Below are 2,235 nucleotides of genomic sequence, written 5' to 3' on the forward strand. Positions count from 1 at the left end.
TGTGTGTGTATATTCAACATTACGAATTAAGTATGCATATGCTGGGTAAGGAATTACCTGTGGTGAATAGTAATCGTATATAATATTTGATAAGAATAATTATTTATGTATGTCTACCCAGGAATGGGATATGGTGATTATCCAAAAATCGAAGCCGTGTCAGGAGAGTCTAGAAATCCATACTACAACTGGGATTATCCTTATCTGAGAAAGGACTATGGAGAGCCGGTTCGTATTCATAGCATCATCGTACATGGTTCATTATTGTGGTTTCTCAGCTACCTGTCCATGTCTCCAACCCTAGCACCGTTTTCCAAAGCTTACATGACTAATATATAGAAAGTGGCTGTAGAAAGTGGTAACACGCGCGGCTATGGTGACAGCCATCATTTATCAATGGATCAATCTGTTGATGGGTCATATAGAACATCATGTCTAAATATTTGATTCCTTACTCTAAATGTGTTGAATATTTGTATTTCACATGTCAAAAAAGTGACATTAAATATATGTTATAGGAAGTTAATTAGAATACTGTCCTACCTTCAATGATAAATAAGAATATGACTCCAGATTGCATGATTTACAAAATCTTATGATTCGTGAGATAGATGGGTTAAGCTGGGTTTAGAGTATTGACTTTTTTTAGACAGAAAATTGGAACATTATTAAACTTTTCAGCCTTTTCTCATCTTATTTAATTCAGAACATTACTGTAGATTAACTAATGTACCTACTAACGTACACCTAACTGCATGTTTTCAATTAAATCAGGTTGAACTTGTATCACATGTAAAAATTCTGTGGTTCCACATCCACTTGAAACACGTTTTTTTTTTAAAGATATCGTTTGCTTACAACACCGGTCGCACCACTACATACCGTCATACGTATCTATCAACTAATGAAGTTGTGATATATATTACCTTTAGGCCACTGGCTGCAAGCTGAGGGTATTTAGTTGATCTACTTTATTTAGCCAACTCGTACATTTATAATTATAATTTTTTTTGTCAAACATTTTTATCAACTCAACCTGACAACTTTTTGACTGAATGTAAATAGAGCAAACCCAGCTTTGGTACTAGTGTTAGTTTCTGTTAAGATGGTTTTAACTGAGCACGTACTCATGGGTACTCACTCACAACATCAGTGTGCAGCTATACTGTTACTGAGAGGTGGAGTCACTTTCATTTATGATATTTCTGTATCTATAAAGCTCTTATGTCCACTTGTGTTGCATTAATTTATGATTGCTTTGTAATTTCCCAGCTACATGTAGATGCTGATTTATATGGAGAGGACAGAATAAATGTCAGCGGGAAACTGAGATATAGCATGTAAGTACAATTATCCGTAATATGAGCGTTGGAATGACAAAATCTAGTCATGAATGCAGGGCAATCTTAATGAATATTCTGACACAAGCCTTTCAGCATTTGTTACTTATTGCGAAACATGAGCCTGTCAATAGAATGCCAGCAATGATTCAGCAAAAAGAATTTGATTCGAAGCAGAAGGTGAAGAAAGTAATCATTTTATTTCTTGTGACTCAAAATGTAAAATTAAACCTGCACCTAAGCCTAGTTGTGGGAGTGGTGTTCATGGCCATTGTATAGCTAGGAAACGTAGGTGAGAGCAATCACATAGACGTGACACCCCATTCACGGCTTAGCTGAATTCGTTAATTATTGCTGAATTGGGTTTTTAGCTCATCTGACGAAGTCAGATGCAGCTTGTAGAATCGCATGATTGTGCGTGCGTGCGTGCGTGCGTGCGTGCGTGCGTGCGTGCGTGCGTGCGTGCGTGCGTGCGTCCGTCCGTCCGTCAATAGTTGGGCACAAATCTTAACCGCTCGACGTACGGTCACGATATTCAGGACGTTGGTGGGGGGGGGGGGGGGGATCGTGAAAAGGAATCCGGGTGACAAATTTGGGGGTCAAGGGTCAAAGGTCAAGATGTGTAAACGAAGGGGGAATATTTCACCCTTAACTTAAGGTATAGGAGGAAATACGGAATTGCGGCACAAATCTTAACGGCTCGACCTATGCTCTTAATATTTGGAGGTCACAGGTCAAAGGGCAGTCGGGGAAAGGTCAGATATTAGACATTTTCTGAGGACATGGCCTAATCACATGCCTGAGGACATGCCCTAATGGACAGAGTGAAAAACTTTTTTGTTTCAGTGCTGACCTACTATTTTTATCACTTTATTGAAAGGACCATGAAATGTGC

The 2,235-nt window shown here is 38.7% G+C and overlaps 1 protein-coding gene across 1 annotated transcript in view; it reads left to right on the forward strand.

The window, feature by feature from the left end:
* LOC106817871 (NADH dehydrogenase [ubiquinone] 1 beta subcomplex subunit 8, mitochondrial-like) overlaps positions 1-2,235 on the forward strand; it is a gene marked incomplete at its 5' end in the record, with an annotated part of 8,144 nt that overhangs the window by 2,608 nt on the left and 3,301 nt on the right. The window contains 2 exon segments of the mRNA XM_014822586.1: positions 122-228; positions 1,273-1,340. Of these exon segments, the coding sequence (XP_014678072.1) occupies positions 122-228; positions 1,273-1,340 (175 nt within the window).

Source organism: Priapulus caudatus, unplaced genomic scaffold, assembly GCF_000485595.1.
Source record: "Priapulus caudatus unplaced genomic scaffold, Priapulus_caudatus-5.0.1 Scaffold35, whole genome shotgun sequence".
Classification (NCBI taxonomy): domain Eukaryota; kingdom Metazoa; phylum Priapulida; class Priapulimorpha; order Priapulimorphida; family Priapulidae; genus Priapulus; species Priapulus caudatus.